Source organism: Pipistrellus kuhlii, unplaced genomic scaffold (genome assembly GCF_014108245.1).
Source record: "Pipistrellus kuhlii isolate mPipKuh1 unplaced genomic scaffold, mPipKuh1.p scaffold_m20_p_2, whole genome shotgun sequence".
NCBI lineage: Eukaryota > Metazoa > Chordata > Mammalia > Chiroptera > Vespertilionidae > Pipistrellus > Pipistrellus kuhlii.
The window spans coordinates 8,332,144-8,354,241 of NW_023425515.1; the positions used below are offsets into that span (position 1 = coordinate 8,332,144).

Here is a 22,098-nt window from a genome sequence, read left to right on the forward strand (position 1 = left end):
GGCTCAGAGCCCTTCACAAAATACAGGTACTGTAAACTAAACTTAACTAAGAAGTCCAGACAAGGCTAGTATTCTTTCAAATATAGTCACATTTAATATTCTTCCTTGGAGCTACAGATAAATTTGAGAACTAACCCTTGCTGGTTTGGCTCAGTGGATAGAGCATCAGCCTGCAGACTGAAGGGTCCCAGGTTCGATTCAGACATGCCAGGTTGCAGGCTTGATCCCCAATGGGGGGCGCTGCAAGAGGCAGCAGATCAATGATTCTCTCTCATCATTGCTAGGTCAATCTCTCTCTCCCTCTCCCTTCCTCTCTGAAATCAATAAAAATATATTTTTTTTTTAAAAACTTGAGAATTAGTCTTCTTCACTGGAAAACATTAATAGTTTAGGACAGCTTTTCCCAATAAGGGCGATACTTATATGCAATACTTATCTATATTTAACATACAAAATGTATTAAAAAATATTATGTAAAATAAATGTGTATTTAATATAAATGTGTACTAAGAGTACCGACCTGATCAACTGAACATTTTCTCAAACTAAAAAATACTGTAATATATCTGAATAAAAAAAAAATGTTTGTTTTTAAAAACAAAGTCAACAGGCAAGCCAGTGTGGCTCGCTGGATCCCATGCAACAAACAGGAGGTCGCAGGTTTGATCCCCAGAGTACTTGCCAGGGTTTCTGCACCAACACCGTTAGTGGGACTGGAGGAAAGAGATCTAAGGATGACGTTTCTCCCTCATGGATGTCTCCCTCCCCACCCCCATTTCCCTTCCTTTCTCTAGAATCAATTAAAAATATTTTAAAAATAAATAAGAAAAAAAAAAGAGTAAAACGCGCGCTCGCGCGCGTGTGTGTGTGTGTGTGTGTGTGTGTGTGTGTGTGTAGAGAGGGGGAAAACAAATGTAGAGAATGACTGATACTTGGTGACTTCCCCCACCAGGTGACGGTGTTCACTGTAGAATTTTTCAAGTTTCCTGTAGATATGAAATTTTCTAAGCAAAATTGGAGGGGAAAAATAGTATTCAGCCTCCACATCCTCTTTAGGAATAGCCTCCATTGAGCATCTAGTTCAGCATTTACCTTCTTACTTCAAGACTATTTATCCCCCATAACACATAGTCCTGTCTACTATGCAATCCAGGTGATCCGACTTAAGCCAACCAAAAAATAAATGGGGCTGGAAAGACGGGATCAAGCCCCGCAGGAGGGATTGTTAATCCCTTTAAGCAGTTTGGAAAGAGCTGGTGGGTTTCTTCGGAAGTTTCGGACACAACACGGTGCTGGCCATGTCATCGCCGCCCGGTGCCTGGCTCTGCTCCTGCCCGGGGCCGGGCCAGGCGGGTCTCAGTGCCTCCTCCTCACCGGGCAGCCCCGCCGCGACCCCCCAAACCAGGGTCCCCCAAAACAGGCGCCAACAGCGGTGCTTCCGGTCCGCATAAAACACGTAAAAAAAAGTTGGCAAACTGCGTTAACCCATCACGTCCCCCTTGTCTCACTGCCACTTTTTAAAAGAAACCCAACGACCAACACAGACACATGAACACATGGCGTGGGTGCAGCTCGGGGGCCGTTCTAGGAAGACCGCCGGGCGGGAAGGGAGGGCCGGTCGCGGGGCCGGCGAGGCTGGCTTTGCTTCTTCCCGGGAGATCCCGGGAGCCGGGCCCGCTCCGCCGCGGGGGCTGCGGGCCGCCACGCCGGGCGGGGAAGGAGCGGGAGCGGGGCCGGGGCCGGGGCCGGGGCCGGGGCCCGGGACGCGCGGCTCGTCCGCCCGGCGCCGCGCGCCCCCCGCCCCTCCGTCCCTCCCTCCGCTCCCCGCACGGCTCCCCGCCCCTCCCCACCCGGCTCCCTCAAGTCTCCACGAACGGAAATGGGAGTCACAGCGCCGGGGACCAGCGGAAACAAAACACAGAGGCGGCCGCGGGGGGGCCGCGCCGGGGGAGCGGGCCCCGGAGCGACGCCGGCCCGCCGCCCGCGCCGCCCTCCGCTCCGCTCCGCTCCCGCGGCCGCACTCACCGCTCCGGAACCCAGCGGGCCGCCCCGCCCGCGCTCCACAGCCGGCCGAGGACCCGCGGCGGCGCGCGCCCCACGTGCGGCGTCTCCCCCGGTGAAACCTGCAGCTCCCGCGACTCCCCGAGTGGGACGCCCCTGGGCCCTTCCCGCGGAATCGGCGCGGAGAAACTCCAACCCCCCCCTCCCGCCTCCCAGGCACCCCCGGGCTCAGGACTACAAGTCCCAGCAGGTGGCGCGACACGAACGCCCCCGAGGCGACGGAGGCTCACGAGGCACAAAAGGAGCACAACGCCCCAGGCCGCTTTGTTTTCACACTGTCACTGTGTCGGGACGTTCATACACTTCAACAACCCAAGAAGAAACAGGACTGCTGGCCGGTTCGGGACGGGAAGGACCGAACTCACGGAAAGGCCGGGCCCAGTGCGCATGCGTACATGGGGAGGGTTTTGTGTCTTTTTTTTTTTCCCCCCCAGAAGGGAAAGAGGGAGCGGATTACATGAGGAGGAGGAGGAAAGATGGCGGAAGAGCCGCTAGGGGACCCGGAAGCACTTACCCTCTACTTCCTCCCGTTTGCCTTCTGCCTCACCTAGAGCCGTCCGGTCGCGGACTGTCTCTGAGACGCTTCCTGTCCGGTGAGCGCCGACCGACTGAAACGGCGGCCCACAATGCACTGCGATAGCGTGTAGGCGGGCGGGGGCGGGGCCAAGGCCGGAAGTAGGACGGCGGCGGTGGCGGCGGCGGCGGCGGCGGTCTGGCAGCTCGGGACTGAGTACAAGGTGACTGGGAGGGTAGCTGGCCTAGCTGGGCCTCTGGGGACTGCGATTCAGAGTTTTTCTCTGGGGACCGGGCTGCCTGTTACCTTTGCCCTTCCTGAGAGAGCAGCGTTTTTGGCCCGGGGACCTTCCCGGCCGGCTCCGAGGTCACTGCAGACGCCGGAGCCTGCAGGCCTCGGAGTTTGCCGAGGAGGCTCGATGGATACGGCCTGGAGGATAATGTCCGCCCTGAGGGCAGGCCGCGGTGGGGCGGGTTGCAGGGTCGCGGGGTTTCCCGGCTGGGGCAGCCCAAGGTCATGCTCGGGGAGCATGTCTCAGCCAGGCCTGCTCAGCCCGGGCTCCCGGGAGCTGGTTCTGAGCTATTGAAAGCCGACCATGGGGATAGTCGTCTTAAAAGTTTGCAGCCCGCCTGAAAATATAAGTAGTGCTACAACTGTTAGGCAACCGTGTTTTTACACTCTTTCCTGCACCATCCTACGCCCCAACAACCCCGAGGAACCGGACGCTGGCGGGGCCGGGTGGGGAGGCTGGGGCTCGAACCTGGGGAGGGGCCAGAGTGCGCATCCGAACTCAGCAGGGATCCAAGAGGGAAAAAGCGGGTCCAGTTAGGCGGGTTGTGCATTGACTTTGAGGAGATGCTTTGAGGGGCCCTGGCGGGGTAGCTCGGTGGCCAGAGCGCCTTCCCCATACACCAGGGTTGAAGGTCAAGGCACATACAAGAGGCAGCCATTGCATGCCCAAAGACGTAGAACAACGAAGGCGATGTTTCTCCCTCGATCCCCCTCTAAAACCAATAAGTAAAAAAAAAAAAAAAAAAAAAATGTAGCCGAAACCCGTTTGGCTCAGTGGTAGAGTGTCGGTCTGCGGACTGAAAGGTCCCAGGTTCGATTCCGGCAAGGGCATGTACCTTGGTTGCGGGTACATCCGCGGTAGGGGTTGTGCAAGAGGCAGCTGGTCGATGATTCTCTCTCATCGATGTTTCTAGCTCTCTGTCTCTCTCCCTCTCTGTAAAAAACCAATAAAATATATATATATTTTTTAAAAAAATGTATATCTTTCAAGGATATGCTTTGAAGAGGCAGCGAGAGGACTGACCTTGGCTGGTCGGCCATCACTGTAAACAGAACCCTGCTCTTGCACATGCCATGCCCTTTGCTGTTGCCTTCCCCAGTCCTTTTCTGACTGTCACCTCCCTGTCATGGCCTCTCGTGGCCCCTAGTCGTACTCCAGTAGGAAACTTACCACAGTTGCTCTTCACACCTGTTTGTGTAATAGCACGTGCCTCCTGCGGGCCAGTGGACAGTCCACACTCACTGTGTATTTAAGCACAAATGAGGTTATGTGTTTTATCTTTTTAGACAAGATGGATTTGAGGGCCCCAAAGGACTTATGAAGGGACGTGAGCTGTTGAATGTATGGGACTCAGGGGCAAACAAAATTAGAGAGGTGATTTCCGAATCATTAGTATTCAGAAATCGGGGGGGAAAAAATAGATTTTACTCCTTTTGCAGTAGGAATAATATGGTTTTTGCTGTCAGAGCAAATTAATTGTGGAAATATGAGCAACTTTTTTAAACTTAAACTTCTTCTAACACCACATCTTCAAAATAGTATTTTGTGGAAGAGCCACACTCAAGGGGCCAAAGAGCCGCATATGGCTCTCCAGCCGCAGTTTGCCGACCACGCTATAGCTCAGTGACACAATCTGTATGCTACTACTGGTCTACAAACCATACTTCCAGGAGGAGAAGGAGGAGGAGTATAACTTAATATGGGTTCTGTGTCAGTATGATGATGATTATTGTTATTGCTATTATTAATTTTTGGAGGTGGAGGGATCATGTTAGCTTTAACATGTCAGGTTTTGACTTTATCTTTAAGGTTCAGAAATTGTACCAGGCTATATTGAGTTATGACTGTTGTCATCATTCCAATATAGGGTTTGGTAAGCCCTTAACTAGACTCAGTCTTTTTTAATTTAAGGGAACTTTTTTCTACTTATGGTCTCCTTATCTATTCCTTTTCTTTTGAAATTCGTTTGCGTATATTTGTTGTAATTTGGTATTTTTTACATTTGGTGTTTCATGACACTGAATGCGATCTCAACTGAGATCAGTTTATCAACTGAAATTTATAGTTAGAAAAGTATGTCCTTTAGCTCTAAGGATTTGGAAATCCGTATTTTTAAAAATCAGAATTTCATGTCCTTTACATATTCCAAGTCACTGACTAGGTTGTACCACATGATTTTCTCTCTTGTTGGTGGGTTTCCTTGGCTGGTTGCTATTTCTCCTTGCTGGCTGTGTTGGACTTAGATTTGCAGTTGTAAAAGGCAGACTCCCTATGTGGGTCTTCCAAGTAGAAACTTCCAGGCTATCAATCCTGACTGAGGCTACTGTCTCCAGCGCCCCTGCCCGGTTCTCTGGAGAGAATCCTAGCACATTGTTTTAGAGGTCGGGATTGTTCTTTTCCTCTCGGGGTGGGTAGCTTTCCAACATCCTAATTTTCCCTGACCCAAGACTAAGTTCATGGGGAGGGTACACCCCATTCCATATTCTGTGCTTTCTTTCTGATGTAACCCTGGTGGGGCCACTCAGAGCCCTGAGCTCCTAACTGCTCCCAGGACCCAGGTGTTCGGGTTAAGAAGTGGGCAGTGGAGAGGGGAATGGGGCTAGGATCAGGTGATTGTTCTTACCCTGTTTCCCCGAAAATAAGACAGTGTCTTGTATTAATTTTTGCTCCCAAAGATGCGCTAGATCTTATTTTCAGGGAATGTCTTATTTTTCCATGCGCTAGGTCTTATTTTCAAAGGATGTCTTATTTTCAGGGAAACACGGTAGCATTCACTGAGGTCTAGTATGCTTCAAGTCCTAGAGAAGTAGAGGTATTTTATAATTATATGTATATTAAAATGTATTAACATTGTGGTGCCTTTTTTTCTTTCCACAGTAATAGTCACCATGATTCTTCAGAGGCTCTTCAGATTCTCCTCTGTCATTCGGTCTGCAATCTCAGTCCATTTGAGGAGGAATATTGGTGTTACAGCGGTGGCCTTTAATAAGGAACTCGATCCTTTACAGAAACTCTTCGTGGACAAGATTAGGGAATACAAAACTAAGCGACAGTAAGTGGGTGGATGATCAGCCATTGTGTAAATGTAAATATTTAAAGTATGTAAGTTTTGAGGTGGTCATACACTTGGTGTTTGAAAGTGTCTAAAACCTTTACTGAGCTGATCCCTTGCATGGAGGTTCATTAGATCTTGATTATTTTAAGTCCCTGATTTTATCTTTTTTTTATATGGTTTTCCGGGAAAAGTTCATTAAACCTTTTGTTATTTTGCTTATATCCTTGTATCTAAAGGATATGTCATCATTCTACCTTTAAAAAAAAAAAAGTGAAGACTTGACTCAGGATTTTGTTTATAGCTTGAAAGAGTTCTCAAACCTATAGACATTCCCAGGTCTACCTCAGGTTACAAACAATTGGTGTGAAGGTGGAACAGGTAAATGGGGTGGGAAGAGAATATCTTTCAGGAGGAAAGAGTACTGTGAGCTAAGGCATGAAAACTGGAAAGCATATATGGGAAATTGTGTAATGTTATTTCCTAAGACTGTGGAGTATATAAAGCAGCGTTTTTCAACCGCTGTTCCGCGGCACACTAGTGTGCCACGAGATGTTGCCTGGTGTGCCGTAGGTGCAGACAAGACAAGAATTTTATAATTTTTCACTATTTTGTTTACTTAATATTTCATAATAAAGTAATTATAAAATACTTTCTTTGTGTTTATTTGATTCCTATTCAAGAGAATTACTTTATATATAGTCAATATAGGCACAGAGTTAAATTTTTTAACATTTTCTAATGGTGGTGTGCCTCGTGATTTTTTTCATGAAACAAGTGTGTCTTTGCCCAAAAAAGGTTGAAAAACACTGATATAAAGAATGTAGAGAGCACTAAAGGATAGACTAGGATTAAAATGAGGAATTATGGAAGGCCTTGATTATAGACTGGACAATTAAAATATATGAAAAGCATATATGAGAAATTAAAGATTTTTTAGTGGGATGGTGAGGTAGAACAATATTGCTCCGTATTAGGAAGAAGATTTTTATCACAGTGTACTAGGAAATTTGGGTTGAGAAAAAAGGAAAGATAGACATGTTAGAAAAATATGATAATATCAGCATTAATGAGAATCCTGTCTTTATAGCAGTGGGAATATAAAAGTGACAGGAATCAAAATACTGAGACTTGAGGTTGAGTGACTAACAAAGGTTTTCTCGTTACCTGAACTAAGGAGGGAGAGGGTGAAGGGATTAAAATGAAGATAATATGAAACTCCCACAACAACCTTATTCATGTCATCCCCGTTTTACGTATTAGAAAACTAAGGCTAAAAAGTTAGAATTCATACTGTTCAGTAAGCAGGTGTGCAGGACTGATTGGGAAATTGGAGCATCTGTGTGGAGGTATTGTGGCATCACAATATTGATGCTATTTGCACTTTCACTGTCCTTAAAAACCTGTTCAATAAGAAGTCAAGCCTTAGGCATACTCTGAACCTTAGGGGTCTGGCTCCTTCATTTGTGCAAACAGTAGAGAAATGTTCTGAGCATGAATACTGGGCAGATTATTTAACCTCTGTACCTCCGATTCCTAATATATAAGATGGGGATGATGATAATAGCAGTACCTGTATCATAAGATGTTATAAAGATTAAATGGTCAGGCCTAATATATATGTGAGTGTTTTTAAATATATTTTACTGATCTTTACAGAGAGGAAGAGAAGAGGGATAGAGAGTTAGAAACATCAATGAGAAAGAATCATTGATCAGCTGCCTCTTGCACACCCCCTACTGGAGATTGTGCTGGCAACCAAGGTACATGCCCTTAACCGGAATCGAACCTGGGACCCTTCAGTCTGCAGGCTGACACTCCATCCACTGAGCCAAACTGGTTAGGGCCTAATAATTTTTTTTTTAAGTGAAATAAATAAATCTCCCTTGAGTGTCTGTTTTGTCCCAGTCACCATCTATTAATAGAACAAGATGGGCAGGGAGACTTATAGTCAGTTGAGGAAGTAGATGACTTATGAAGAGGGAGCTTTTTAAGCTTAAGCAGATGGCTGAAACTGGTTTGGCTCAGTGGATAGAGTGTCGGCCTGCAGACTGAAGGGTCCCAGGTTCGATTCCGGTCAAGGGCATGTACCTTGGTTGCGGGTACATCCCCAGTAGGAGGTGTGCAAGAGGCAGCTGATGGATGATTCTCTCTCATCGATGTTTCTAGCTTTCTATCCCTCTCTCTTTCTCTCTGTAAAAACTCAATAAAATATATATATTTAAGCTTAAGCAGATGTATGGTAAATCAGATTTGATTACATTCAAGTTTTAATAGCTATCACCTATCAGTAACCAGTATATTGATGAGACTGGCTGGATCTTTTCAAAGCAGTTTCTAAAGCTTGTGAATCCCAGAGCTGGAAGACAGGCACAAAGTACTGCTCGAATGCTCTTTCAAGAACTGCACTGTGGCTGGCCCAGCCAGTGTGGTTCAGTGGTTGAATATCAACCTATGAACCAGGAAGTTAAACTGTTCGATTTCTGGTCAGGGCACATGCCAGGGTTGCAGCTTGATCCCCATGGTGAGGCGTGCAGGAGGCAGCCCATCAGTGATTCTCTCTCATCATCGATGTTTTTGTCTCCCTCTTCTTTCCTCTCTGAAATCAATACAGTTTAAAAAAAAAAAAAAAAAAAAGAACTACATATGTATGCATTTCAGTAGCTGTTATTTACATATGACTAATCAAATTCTAGTTAATTACAATTAAGTTTAAGTAAAAGTTCAGTTTTTCAGTCACCTTAACCACATTTCTAGTGCTCAATAGGCAGATGTGACTAGAGGCTACCATATTAGACAGCACAGATATAGAGCATTTCTGTCATTACAGAAAATTTCATTGCTGATATAAAAGAAAATTGTATCCATAACAAGAAGTACCATTAATAAGTTCATAAATTAGAGCTGTCTCTATATTTTGTGAAAATTCTGTAACAAATGTTTCCCTGTCTGTATCATAAGCATGTATGAAAATATTATTATCCTAGATGGAATTTTCACTTGTAAATATTTTGTTTATTGTTCATTGATAGATGGGCGGTAATATTATGGCAAGCCAAAGAATTTGTACAAAGTATTAAGTAAATTTAATTGGTCTCGTTATATTTATTTCCCAAAACACAGCTCTGGTATGTCATTTTATTGCTTTGCAAATAAAATACAAACTCCCAGGCTTAACATTTCAGGCTTCTCATGATCTGGATCCTGCTGGCTTTTTCATCTAAACTGCTTAATATTCCCTCATAAAGCCAGTGCTACCCTAACTGGTTTGGCCTTTGGACTGAAAGGTCCCAGATTCAATTCTGGTCAAGGGCATGTTCCTTGGTTGTGGGCACGTCCCCAGTAGCGGGTGTGCAGGAGGCAGCTGATCAATGTTTCTAACTCTCTATAGCTTTCCTTTCCTCTCAAAACTCAGTAAAATAAATAAAAATAAATAAATAAAAAGCCAGTGCTTTACCTCCTCCAGATCTCTGCTTTTTTAGTCTTAGAATGTCTCAAATTCTGACCCAAATATTTTTTTTAATCCTCACACAAGGATTTATTTTATTTGAGGGAAGGAGGTGGGAGATCTGGGAGATGTGGGAGAGAAACCAATCGGTTGCCTCCTGTAAGTGCCCCAGTTGGGGATGGAACCCTCAGCCTAGCTATGTGGCCTGACTAGAATCAAACCGGGTGTCCGGGACGACGCCCCAAACAACTGAACCACTCAGGGCACACAAATGCCATTTTTTTAAAATGAAGTTTTTTCTGATTAGCTCAGCAAAAATGCCCTCTCAACAAAAGTGCCTTTTTGTTAAACCATGACTCCCTTATGCCATAAATGTTTATAAATATGTTTTGTTTTGTTTTCTTCTAAGTGGCAAAACCTCTGAGGATAGGGAGTAGTTTCAGTTTTGTAACCAGCACCTTAAATGAGTTTTTATTTGCTCATTTGCACACAGGTCATCTGGAGGGCCTGTTGATGCCGGCCCAGAGTATCAGCAAGACCTGGAGAGAGAGCTTTTTAAGCTTAAGCAAATGTATGGCAAAGTAGACATGAATACATTCCCAGACTTCAAATTTGAAGGTAAATCTCTAATCAGATTCATCCTTTTGGGAGATCACTTTAAGAGGAAAATATGTATACCTATTTATGTTTACTTCTATAGAGGATAAATATCAATTACATGTAGATTTATTAGGGCAGTGATATGTGCATGGGATAAATATTTGCCATTGGTATCGGTCACAGGGGTGGGGAACCTTTTTTCTGCTCGGGCCACTTGGATACTTAGAACATCATTCGTGGGCCAAACAAAATTATCAACTTAAAAAATTGGCCTGCTATATTTGGTCAAACATTTAATTAACTCACACCTAATGCCTTGGCAGGCCAGACCAAATGATTTCAATTTCAGTTTTTATACATCCTATAGACTGGGTGTTCCCCCTACAGGATGTTTAAAATAATGGGGATCTGAAATCAAACTCCCTGATCTTGAATCCTCTGACAATATCACTTATGAACTGTAGTCTTAGATAGTTAACTGATACCTATTTCACATTTGGAGAGAATTATAATATCTTCCTCATGTGGTGGTTTTAGGTAAATGATATATGTAGAGTCAATTAATAGCCTGCCTCATAATAATGCTGAATAATCTTCAGCAATTGTTATATTTCCATGTAGATGTTTAGAAACAGTCTGTATTCACTAAAAAAAAAAAAAAAAAAAAAAAAAAACAGCAGAAGATTGATGAGTTAAATATTGAAGCCTTCTCAATAAGGCATTTTATTGCATTAGGCTAAGCTTAAGCCTTTTTTCCTTTTCTTAGATCCCAAATTTGAAGCCGTGGAAAAACCCCAGTCTTGAAGAAATGTAAAATATTTCTGGTCATGTGTCCTGGATGAGTTGTATACCTGATCAAAAGTATCAGAAGAAGCATACATTTCAACAACTGTCAAATGTTCTTTCATTCTGATTCCAAATAAATTATTTGGTGATTTTGAGTGTATTGAATTCTGTGTTTTAGCATTACTTTTAAATCATCCCATCTGGTTCTAAGGAAGCACGTGGAGAACATGGATAAATTGAGTACAGCTTGCCTATAACCTACCAGACTCTTATCAAGTGCTGGGTTTCCTTTTCATTCTGGAGTCCTGCAGCCCAAGAGGATCTCTCTCCTTCTTAACCCCATGACCTTGTGATAGGAGAGAAAGCTAGGAAAATTCTAGGACCGGCAGAATAGGGGAACTAAGACAGATAGTTAAATAGCAGTTTTCAATCACCTAGTAAATCCCAAGTTCCCTAAACCAAGGACACTTAAGAGTAAATGGTTTGCACTGCTCCCAGAGGGTAAATAGCTTAAATCACCTTACTCAGATAACAGAAATTCAATTCATGCCATTTGTCAACCATAGCCAAGGACAGATTAAGAGGATAAATCTCTTGGTTCATCAGCAAAGGTTGATGAGTACTCTATTGATCCTACCCTAAATGCTCAGCCTTTAAAGCCCCTGAAAATGAAAGTCCCAGCATGCTCTCTCTCCAGGGAGCACATACATGCCATGTCCCGTCGTCCCGTCCCGTCCCTCCGCCCTCCCTCCCCCCCGCACATGCCTTCTAAACTCCAAGGAGACTTTGAACCAGGGGAGCAATGGGCAGTGGCAGCTTATCCTGGGCTAACCCCCTGAGCCTGTCCCAAAGGCCCCCTTTTCTCTGGCTTCCCAGTGAACCAAAGCAGCCCAGACTAGGCTCTGCTGTTGCTTCTTCTGTGCCCTTCCTTGTTCCAGTGTCTAAGTGTGCTTTTGCTGCAGTCAACTTCTTGCTTTTCTACACTTTGTCTCTTGATTAAAATATTTCCTTCAAGAAGACAAGAATCAAAAGAAGACATCTCAGCAGAGAGAAGGTCACCAGGGCCAAGAACCCCGACCATGGGAAAAACTACAAGCCCTTCCCTTAAGTATTAACCCCTGGAGATGACATCTAGGCTTCAGCGATGCTTCAGCCCCAGGCCCAAAACAGGAGCACACCAGGCAGGGATGCAATGGCTGGTGTCAGGGCCAGCCGCCATGAATAATGACTCCCTGCTCTGGCTCTGGCCCCTGACAGGACACACCTGGAAAGCTGATGAATATTCTATTGAGGTCCTCTGGAGACCTCAGCTAAAAGCCCTCAGGATGGAGGAGCCAGTGCCACTCAATGGAGCAAGCCAGAGCCTTTCCCAACCCCCTCTCCCCAGGTGCCTCTTCTAAGCTCCGAGGACCCTTCTTTTGCTGTAACTTGTTTCCATTTCTTCTACAGCTCACTTCTACCTCTGTGACTTTGTAAAGAAACTCCCTTATAGTTTGTCTTGGGTCTGAATTCTTTCTTAGCCAGAACTTAAGAACCGAGGTTGCTGAACCGTGGTTTTAACACCTGGTACCGTTTTGCCACCAATAAAATGTCCTTAGTTCCATTTGATGCGTGCATAAGGCAGCCAAAGAGGAGTGTGACAGATGGATAGGGACAATATGCCAAGATGTGTGTGTGTGGGGGTGGGCCTTGAATTTCAAGCTGAGAAGTTCAGATTTTAGTACTCACACTGTATAGAACAAGAGTGAAAGGTTTTTAGCAAGGGGAAGGGAGTTGTCGTTAGTAGAGGAATTGGGAAGTAACTGACAGGGTTGGGGAAGGGAGAGACTAGAGGACAAAGGAGAGATTAGCAGAGATTGAAATTGTGATTATGAAAGAGGGTGTTTGAAAGGAAGAAGTTCCTAGAAGACAAAAGATGAGATATTAACAGCCTGAGATAAAAGGATTAAAGTAGTGACAATTATCAAATGAGTCAATGAATGGTGGACTCTGAACAAATGAGGTTAAAAACTAGAGATTGAGAAAAAGGGTAGTAGTGATGGTGATAGAATTGAAATGTATTCATCATGGTTGGCTTCAATGGTTTAGGAAAGATGGGAGTTGGACACCTGTGGAGAGGGGAAAGTGGACAAGAATGAAATGGTCCACCAAGGCATTTAGACTGGGTAGCAGAGAAAGGAGAGACAGAAAAATGTTTTAGGCTGTGAGACTAGGGAAGGGTCAGGGGCCAGAGATTCCTGAGAATGGAGGGAAGTAAGGTATAAGAGAAGAATTTGAAAATTGAATAGACAGAATGTTCAGGGCAGAGAAAAGACAGCATGTAGCCCTTACTTTGGCTATGAACTTGGCAGTCACTGACCCTCTGTAGAACACGTCATCGCCCATTTTAAAATATTGAGATTTTATAGACCCTCTCTTCCATCCTCCCCCACCTCTGACATATATGAAATGTTCAATAAATAGTTGTGGCTTTTTATTTTCAGAGCTTTTTTTTTTTCCTTTTCAGTGTTTGAGAGGTTGGCAGGCATCCATATTGAGATGATGAGATTCTAATCTCAGGCAGCTCAAGAGCTGGCCTTGTAACTGCAGATGGTAAGAGGGTGTGGCTTCCTGGGCTTCGCTAAACAATAGGTGGATGACTTACCCGGCACAGTTAAATGGGCTAAAAAGTTGATCAAGTTCAGCTATTTTTATAATGTAGACTATTGTCAAATAAAACCACCTGTGAGATGAAGGAAGTTTTTTGCAAACAAGTTTTCCAGATACAGTTAGATTAAACCCCCAACTAAAAATAAACCTTGTTAAAAGAGCAACAATAATAATGAAAACAAAACAAAACTTGCTGTTAAAGATTCTAGAGCCCTATTAATTATATAGCACAATTTTACTGCAGAACCCGCTGTTTTTGTTAAATAAAGTTTTATTGGAATACAAACAGGTCCATTTGTTTATTATTGTCTAAGACTTCTTTAGTGGGACAAGGATAGAGTCCAATAGTTATAACATGAACCGTATGGCCTACGGTGTATAGCCCTTAAAATACCTATCTGGCATTTCTTCAGAAAATGTTTGAAGGGGATTGATGAGAAGCATGATATGCCATAAACAGAGGGGGGAGAGGGGAGTAGTCTGACTACAGGTGTCTTCCCAGTGACCTGGTATCCAGGCACGTGCTAGACACTCAGTGAGTGGTTAAGTCATTTGTCCAGTGAATTCTGAGGATTTGCTTTGCTTATTGGGCAAAAAGAATGTATGCCTTTATTTTTTATTTTCTACTATTTTTAGAGAGAGGGAAACATTGATGTGAAAGCAAAACATTGATCGGTTGCAACCCAGGTATGTGCCCCAACTGGGGAAATGAACTGGCAACCTCTCCGTGTAAGGGATAACTCTCAACCAACTGAGCCAGCCAGGGTAAGAATAGGCTCATGTAAAAGCAGCTTAACCGTGTTCAAAGTTGTCAAAAGTAGTGAGGGACTTTTTCATCTAGATTTGCCCAGAACTGGAAATACAATATCCTGGTCGTTTTTTGTTTTCAATATGAATGATCCAAAACAAATTATAATTATGCTTTTAACATAGTTGAACTGCTCTTATTATGAAACTAGTGGCCTAGTGCATGAATTCGTGCACCAGTGGGGTCCCTTGGCTTGGCCTGTGGGATCGTGCTGAAACTGGCTCTCTGACATCCCCCAAGAGGTCATGGATTGAAAGAGGATGCAGGCCAGGTTAGGGACTCCACTCATGCACAATCAGGACCAGGGAGGGATGCAGGAGGTTGGCCAGCTGGGGAGGAACCAAGGGAGGGCTCTAGGCCATGTCTGGCCCCGACTCGCTCAGTCCTGATCATCTGGACCCCCTCAGCAAGTTAACCTACTGGTTGGAGTGTCTGCCCCCTGGTGGTCAGTGCTCTTCATAGTGACTGGTTGACTGTCTGCCCCCAGGTGGTAAGTGAACATCACAGCAAGCGGTTGAGCAGCCTTAGCATATCATTAGCGTATTATACTTTGACCAGACTTTCAGCATATTAGGCTTTTATTATATAGGGTTACAATTTGATTGATTGAACGGATGACCAGATACTTAGCACATTAGGCTTCTATTATATCATTGACATTTTCACTTTGTGACACTAGCTGGAAGTCTTTGTGATTAATCAGTTGAGGAACCAGATGATTAGATCCATTTTCATTTCAGCCACTATTTCTCCTGTGCCCTGGATGTAGCAAGGGGATGGGTACCAAGCTCAGGGAGCCATAGTGAACTCCTTCACCTCATTTTACTTGTCACATGCTACTTTTCCCCTCCGTAGCCACAGATTTGTGATGAACAGGATTGTCAATCCACAGGCCATAAGACCAAAGGACTTGGCCAAGCCCAAATTTTCCTGCCTGATTTTTAGACAGACATGAAGTCGCCATCCCACAGGGAAAGGCATTCACAGGGTTCTGTTTGCAGGCTCCAAGACACTGGTCCTCTTCAAAGGAGTCTTAGGGGAAGGAAGTAGCAACAAGCAGATCTGGGTAAAATAACACAATTGGGTCTGTGTTTGGCTCTCTTACTCAGCTCTGGTCAGGAAGTATTTTTCTTCATTTTGCTTTTACTTAGAAATGGAAGTAAATACAGAGTACAAACCTTTGGGTATAAGACTCACTCCCTATCCTTCTCTTCTGTGGATAAATGAGCAGTAGAATAAGGATTATATGAGGGGAGAAAAGAGGATTTTGGTGGAAATGAGATCAGAGTTCCCTTTGCATCTGTCAGTATATTTCTGAACCCTCTAAATCTGTACAGGGAGTGCATGTAGTTTATACTTGCATGCTCTGAGGATTAATTTCACAATAAAAATATGATATATTTTAGTAACTTTATCTAGAAGTTAGGACATTTAAGATTTTACAAACCCCAGAATAGTGCAATGTATTTTGATTCTGTTAACTCAGTCCACACACAAGCAGCCAGATTATATTTTAGGTGCACACAAACTATTTGATTTTTCTTCTTTTTAATTTTTTAATTACAGTTGACATACAACATTATATTAGTTTCATGTGTGCAGTCTAATGATTAGACATTTATATAACTTATGAAGTGATCACCCTGATAAATCTAGTACTCACCTGGCTGTATACATAGTTATTACAATACTAGGAGCCCAGTGCACAAAATTGCGTGAGACCTCAGACCTGCTGCACCACAAGACCCATCAATGCACCTCCTGGTGACTGGTTGTTTAATCGTTATGGCCACTGACCTTTTATAATTTAGCTTTTTCTTGTCTGGGAAGCTCTTTATATGGCCTTTGATTCTGAATAATAATTTTGTTGTGTAATCTTGGTTGTAGGTCCTTGCTTTTCATCACTTTGAGTATTTCATGCCAATTCCTTCTGGCCTACAAAGTTCCTCTTGAGAAATCAGCTGAGTCTTATAGGAGCTCCCTTGTAGGTGACTAACTGCTTTTCAGATTCTTTCTCTGTATTTAATATTGTCTTTTAGTTATAATGTGTCATGGTGTGGGCCTCTTTGGGTTCATTTTGTTTGCAGCTGGGTACTTCCCAGGTTTGTATATTTATTCCATTCACTAGCTTAGGGAACTTTCATTATTTCCTCAAATAGGTTTCCAATTCCTTCCTTTCTCTTCTCCTTCCAGTACCCTTATAACGTGAATGTTGGTATAGTTCATGTTGTCCCAGAGGCCCCTTACACTATCTTCATTTTTTTTTTAAATTCTTTTTCTTTTTGCTGTTTCGATTGGACATTTTCTTTTTTTTAAATATAATTTTATTGATTTCAGAGAGAAAGGGAGATGGATAGATAGAAACATCAATGATTAGAGAGAATAATTGATTATTTGCCTCCTGTAGGCTCCCTACTGGGGATCGAGCCTACACCCAGGCCCTGGGGATCAAACCTGGGACTCTTCACTCCACAAGTCAAGGCTCTGTCCACTGACCCAAACCAGTTAGGGCTTGATTGGACATTTTCTGCTACCTTATCTTTTAAATCACTGATTCAATCCTCTGCTTTATCTAACTTATTGTTGATTCCCTCTAACATATTCATTTTTGGTTATTGTAGTCTTCATTTCTGACTTGTTCTTTATGTCTTCTATCTCTATTTTTATGTTTCATATCCCTTTGTTAAAGTTCTCACTGAGATCATTGAGCATTCTTATAAGCAGTGTTTTGAACTCTGCATCTGGTAGATTGCTTGTCACCATATTTGTTTAGTTCTTTTTCTGGAGTTTTGTTCTCTCCTTTTATTTGGGACATGATTCTTTGTCTCTTCATTTTGGCTACCTCCCTGCGTTTATTTCTATGTATTAGGTAGAACTACTAGTCTCCCGTCTTAATAGAGTGGCCTTATGTAATAGGTTTTCTACGTTTCCTGTGGGGCCCAGTGGTGCAGTTTCCCTAATCACCTGAGCCAGATGCTTCATGTATATCCCTTGTGTGGGATGTATGTGCTGTCCTGTCATAGTTGAGAGATTGCTGTTGGCATGGCAATGGGAAGATTGACCCTCAGACTGACTGGTGGTGAGAACTGGCTGCAGTGGAGAAGCTGTTGTGTAGGGATTGACTCTGCAGAGCAGGATTTGCTTTAGTGGAGCTCTAGTACCTGCCAAGTCTGCCTTCTGAACGTACTGATTGTGGAGGTGGTTGAGTGGTACTAGTGTGGTCGGAAGTTGGCCACCAGGTATATTGGTTTTGGGGAGGTATAGGCCCAGGTCAGAAACTGCCTGTGCCCTGCTCAGGGTCACTTGGTATGAACTACAAAGTGATCTCTAGAGGACTGCCACTTGTGCTGGGTTTGCAGATGCTGGGAGAGAACTGAGACTGGCTACCTCTAGTGCCAGGCCTGGGGCTGCTTACAAAAGGTACAGGGCACATCAAGGCCAGATGCTGCTTGTTTGGGGTTTGTGAACCTTTGAGTGACTTTAGGAAAGTTCGCAGTATGAACCAAGACAGGCTATTTGTATGGAAAAGCCACTGGAATTGGCTTGAGTGGGCCCAAAAGTTAGGTGGCCTTGGTGGACAGTATTAGCCAGGTTAATGGAGACTCGGGTATGGCACCTGTCTGCTGGCTCTGTGAAAGGGGCACTGTGCAAAGGAGCAATGGCCTCTGCCAGCACTTCCCGCCCTGATGCCAGACTCCACAGTTTCTTCCTGTATGTTCTTTTGTGCTGCTGTCTGTGTTGGAGCTCAGAACGGGTGAGTCCCAATGAGTGTGTGTGTGTGTGGTGGTGGGGGGGAGGGGGGCTTTTAAGAATGTCTGGGGCTCCAGCATCCCTCTGTCCCACTCAGCCACAATTCCCATTGGCTTTCACAGCTAGGAGTTATGGGGACCTCTCTTCCCAGCATGGGAATCTGGGCTTGGGGGGAGGAGGGGAGGCGCATGGTATGGGGTTGGGACCCGTTGCTCTTCAGCAGGGATCTATGCTGCTGAGATATTCTGTTTCCTGTGGGGCCTAGGGGTACAGTCTCCCTAGTGACCTGAGCCAGGTTCTCCAGGTATGTCTCTTGTGTGGGATGTATGTGCCCAATTTTTAATGGCCACATGTGGGTGTGGGACCAGCCCATCATGCATCTCTGGCCCTCTTACCAGCCTAGAAATGGCTTATGTATATCCTTAGTTATACATAATCTGTCCATCTAGATGTCAGATGGTTTTCAATATAGTTGTTCTGTACTTTCGTTGTAATTTTGATATCGCCGTGGGGTGGGAGATGGTGAGTATAGTTTTCTTCTTGACCAGAATCCCAGACTGTTTAAAATGACAATTTCAAGTGATTTAGTGTTCATAAAAATTTTAATAAAATACCAATTTCATCTCCTTATGTACCTCTTTGCAAATGTAAGACAAAGCAGAGTGTTATAATCTTTTAATAATTTGTGAACAAATTATTGGTGTATTTCAGAGGTGGAATTCTTTTAAATTATAAAGGATTTTGAGTGCTTGAAATCCTACGAAAAGAAAGAAAAACCAAGTTTAAATATACAGTATTAATTTCTATTTGAAGAAATATACAAATCTTACAGTATCTGAATCTTACAAGTTCACAAACCAGCACATATTGAATTAAACCTACTTTATGGGAAACTAAATAATTAAATACTAGGAGACGCTGTCTTTGAAACTGTTCCTAAGGCAATAGGAGTAGGAATAAGAGTAGGGTAACTCTTATTTCTGAAGGGTGTGCTACAGCATCAGGTGGGTAAAGATCAGGGGTGCTGCAAAGCATTACCCAGTGCACAGGGCAACTTCTCCCCCCCTCAAAAAAAAAAAAAAAAAACCCAGAATTATGTGAAATTATAAGAATTCATTATATATGAATTATAACACCCGGCTGGTGTGGCTCAGGGGTTGAGCCTCAACCTATGAACCAGGAGGTCAAGGTTCATTTCCCCATCAGGGCACATGTCTGGGTTGCAGGCTCGATCCCCAGTGTGGGATATTCAGAAGGCAGCCAATCAATGATTCTCTCTCATCACTGATGTTTCTATTTCTCCCTCTCCCTTCCTCTCTGAAATCAATAAAAATAAATAAATAAATAATAATAAAAAAAACTTTGATGGGAAAAACTCTATAGAGCAGTGTATGGGTGTTCAACATTAGTGTCCAGCAGGATCACCCAAGTGTTTAAAATACTGATGCCCATGCCCCAGCCCAACCTCCAGTGAGAGGAAATTGAAGAGAATCCCTGCCATAGAGTGCTAGGAGTGCAGAGAACCAGTGCACTATTTCTCAAGAAAGGGCTTAGGCTCCTAAAACCATTGGAAACCTTCCACCCCCCACACCCACACACACACTGTGTTCTTGAAAAATAACATGGAGTTGAATATATATATATATCCAGAGAGTTATAAAATCTGAGCAATGGATTTACTGCTTTACGTGGTGTCTATGAATGCAAAAGTGCACCAGGGTCCAAACGTCTAAATCGTGTTCCCTTAGCCATCTCCCTTAGACGATAATTGCATCTTGTCAGGGATTTCCAAGATTTCTGCAATAGCAGAGGATGTTCTACCTTCTTAAAATCTCTCAGTGCTTTTATTAACCAAAAGAGTGTCCTGGGACCACAGATGTTCGAAAAGAAGTGACTGCTGGGCCAAGCTGACAAAATTGAGGTGCCTGGTTCCCAGCTCTGCCACTATTATCCTCTGAGAACTTGTGTCTTCATTTCCTCATCTATAAAATGAAGTGGATAATAGCAGCCCCAAAGCCGACTAATAATAGAAAAACACCATAAGAAAAAATAATGGTGTGGCAAGGCCTCCTCGCTCTACAAATGCCCAGCAACTGGATCATGCCACTGCAGACAGGGATGCAAGCTCCCATTTACTCAGCTCCTTCGAAAGGCCAGTGGTAGACACTAGTACAAAATATATTAAAAGTGAAAATGCACCCAGCGTGGCCCAGTGGTCGAGCCTCAACCTATGAGCCAAGAGGTCATGGTTCAATTCCCAGTCAGGGCACCTGCCTGGGTTGCGAGCTTGATCCCCAATGTGGGCTGGGGGTGGAGGGTTTGCAGGAGGCAGATGATCAATGATTCTCTCTCATCACTGATGTTTCTATATCTGTGTCCCTCTCCATTCCTTTATGAAATCAATAAAAATATATGAAAGGAAGGAAGGAAGGAAGGAAGGAAGGAAGGAAGGAAGGAAGGAAGGAAGGAAAGAAGGAAGAAAGGTAAGAACCCATCACTTCCATACAATTACTTCCTTCCCTTGCCTTATTCCCTAAACACGTCCATTCTATAAATACGCTTTAACAATACTCACATTTTGACCCACTGGAGTGGCTTTGGATGCAGAGTTACTCTTCCTGTTTGTGGAATATAAAAGACATTTAGTGCATGATCACTTCCAAGTCTGAAATACATACCCTCATTCGGTCAATGTTACTTCCATACATTTTCTCAACAGGAAGGCGAACATTTGTAGCCAGATACAAGAAAAAGCCAGAAATCCCAACTAAAGTCCTTTATTTATAGGCAGCATCCACAGAGAAAGCCATGCAACACAATATTAGTGTGTGTTTGTGTGTGTGTGTGTGTGTGTGTGTGTATGAGAAAGAGAGAGAGAGAGAGAGAGAGAGAGAGAGAGAGAAGCCCTGTGTATCTGGTTGAGCCTATGGCTAGTATAGTAAGGATTTTTGTGGAAAATGCAAAACAGAGACTTGCAAACATTTAACATTTTGAAGGCTTGAGATTACAATCTCAAATTTCATTTTTCCCATGGAAAGGAAGTTCTATGCGGTGACTATGGTTATGGGGTAACTTGTGTGTATGTCATTTCTTTCCCCCCTCCCCACCTCCCGTTACTGCTGCTGTGTCACCACAAGTCCCTAGGACAGTGTTGGGCACAGAATCCGTATTTAATTAAATGTAAACATGATGGTTGAATAAAATTTTCCTTGGAAAATTTCTATTTAGCAAATTACTGCAAATCTATTTTGTTTAAAGTAGTATTATGGAAATGCCTATGCAGTCAAATTAACAAATGTATTTCGTCTCTAGGTAGTCAAACATTATTGACAAGTAGGCATGTGGTGGGATATATTTCTTGATGAACTTGAGTCACAGTCACTTCTCATAGAATTAACAGCCTTTGCCAATTAACTCCCCACATTTGGCTTTGAGCAGATGATTAACAGAAAATTAGTTGGTATGAAAGGAAAGCATGCATTTTAAGAAAGTATACTTACTGGAAGGTTTCCTCTACAAAAGAATAAGTATATATCGTTAGTACAAGAGTTAGAATGGCACGGTATAGATCTATATAATCATTAAGTTTAAGCTTCATTTCTTTTTCTGTCTTGATTCTCACTTGCTGACATTGGTACCTTCTAAATCAAGAGTTGGCAGACTTTTTCTGTAAAGGGCCACATGCAAATATTTTTGACTTTGTGGGCCAAGAGGTGAAATTGAGGATATCACATAGGTCATTATAGAGCAAGAAAAAAACAAACTTCCATAAACTTTTATTGGTTAAACTTTTAAATATAATAATAAATTCTTGTGTTAACAGAATAATGAAAATTCTCCTTTGGGGGAGCTAACATTCATCTTAATTAAGGTTCAAGGTTAGTGTTCCCTATTTTCAAATAGATTGCCAGTGTTCATCTGTAAAAACCATTCTTAGCTCATGGTCCAAAAAAAAAAAAAAACATGTGGCAGGCCAAAACTGGTTTGGCTCAGTAGATAGAGCGTCAGCCTGCAGATTGAAAGGTCCCAGGTTTGATTCCGGTCAAGGGCATGTACCTTGGTTGTGGGCACATCTCCAGTGGGGGGTGCGCAGGAGGCAGATGATCAATGTTTCTCTTTTATCAGTGTTTCTGACTCT

General features: G+C 43.4%; 3 protein-coding genes across 6 annotated transcripts in view; 1 reads left to right on the forward strand and 2 right to left on the reverse strand.

Annotated features, from left to right (window-relative positions):
- Positions 1-2,694, reverse strand: part of GABPA (GA binding protein transcription factor subunit alpha) — a 27,333-nt gene extending 24,639 nt beyond the window's left edge. For 2 of the 3 annotated variants that reach the window (XM_036444410.2, XM_036444408.2), the window contains exon 1: positions 2,576-2,694. The gene's annotated coding sequence lies outside the window, so the exon portion shown is untranslated. Of the gene's footprint in view, positions 1-2,025; positions 2,412-2,575 lie in introns of those variants that run through there. The other variant, XM_036444409.2, reaches the window with a different exon arrangement.
- On the forward strand, positions 2,509-10,913 carry ATP5PF (ATP synthase peripheral stalk subunit F6). Of its 2 annotated transcripts, none has more exons than XM_036444412.2 (4): positions 2,509-2,654; positions 5,745-5,919; positions 9,861-9,985; positions 10,734-10,913. In XM_036444412.2, the coding sequence occupies exons 1-4, from the start codon at positions 2,519-2,521 to the stop codon at positions 10,769-10,771; spliced, it is 474 nt and encodes a 157-aa protein (XP_036300305.1). In that variant the 5' UTR covers positions 2,509-2,518; the 3' UTR covers positions 10,772-10,913. The 2 variants fall into 2 exon arrangements, with proteins under 2 accessions (XP_036300305.1, XP_036300306.1); XM_036444413.1 differs by having other exon boundaries at positions 2,650-2,798.
- Positions 10,914-18,543: 7,630 nt separating this feature from the next.
- The window catches only part of JAM2 (junctional adhesion molecule 2), a 48,984-nt gene continuing 45,429 nt past the window's right edge, over positions 18,544-22,098 (reverse strand). The window contains exons 8-10 of the mRNA XM_036444411.2: positions 21,461-21,473; positions 20,536-20,578; positions 18,544-18,717 (exon numbers count right to left, since the gene is read on the reverse strand). Coding sequence (XP_036300304.1) covers positions 18,685-18,717; positions 20,536-20,578; positions 21,461-21,473 — 89 coding nt within the window. The 3' untranslated portion in view covers positions 18,544-18,684. The remainder of the gene's footprint in view (positions 18,718-20,535; positions 20,579-21,460; positions 21,474-22,098) is intronic.

Excerpts from the sequence above, each read along its gene's own strand:
- ATP5PF (XM_036444412.2), top strand. The coding sequence starts at position 2,519 with ATGAGGAGGAGGAGGAAAGATGGCGGAAGAGCCGCTAGGGGACCCGGA. Across the intron at positions 2,655-5,744 it reads TCTGAGACGCTTCCTGTCCG|TAATAGTCACCATGATTCTT; the intron begins GTGAGCGCCGAC and ends TTCTTTCCACAG. Across the intron at positions 9,986-10,733 it reads CCCAGACTTCAAATTTGAAG|ATCCCAAATTTGAAGCCGTG; the intron begins GTAAATCTCTAA and ends TCCTTTTCTTAG.